Here is a 376-nt window from a genome sequence, read left to right as displayed (position 1 = left end):
CCAGCGCGCGCGGGGCTCCAGCCTCCTTACCTTTAGCAGGAAGGTTTTGGGCTTGGGGCCTCGCTTTTTAGGCCCAAATAGCTCCATTTCTCTCTCCCTAGAGGTGTTAAAAAAACCACAGCTTCAATTCAGCATAGCTACGAGACAGCAACATATTTACAAGCACAACGGCTACGGCTAGCAAAGGCCTTGTACCTCTCCTCAAAGGCGGCGAGCAGCCGAGCATCCAGGATGTTCTCCTCGGGTTCCCAAGTGCTGTACCTGGGGTGGGGGGGACACAGAGAGGGAACGGCGTGAGGAGCCAGAAACGGGAAAAAGAAAATAAAAAAGAAAGAGCAAATAGGGGGCATAAAGGAAGGGACCCAAGTTTCCCCTG

General features: G+C 53.2%; 1 protein-coding gene across 1 annotated transcript in view; it reads right to left on the bottom strand.

The window, feature by feature from the left end:
• The window catches only part of LOC104461322 (chromobox protein homolog 8-like), a gene marked incomplete at both ends in the record, with an annotated part of 862 nt that extends 601 nt beyond the window's left edge, over positions 1 to 261 (bottom strand). Inside the window, 2 exons of the mRNA XM_010072864.1 lie at positions 31 to 97; positions 196 to 261. Coding sequence (XP_010071166.1) covers positions 31 to 97; positions 196 to 261 — 133 coding nt within the window. The remainder of the gene's footprint in view (positions 1 to 30; positions 98 to 195) is intronic.
• Between the last annotated feature and the right edge of the window lie 115 nt (positions 262 to 376).

The sequence above is a fragment of the Pterocles gutturalis genome, unplaced genomic scaffold, assembly GCF_000699245.1.
Source record: "Pterocles gutturalis isolate BGI_N339 unplaced genomic scaffold, ASM69924v1 scaffold38237, whole genome shotgun sequence".
Classification (NCBI taxonomy): Eukaryota; Metazoa; Chordata; class Aves; order Pterocliformes; family Pteroclidae; genus Pterocles; species Pterocles gutturalis.
Note: the sequence above shows the minus strand (reverse complement) of the source record. Positions and strands in the feature narration are given on the sequence as shown.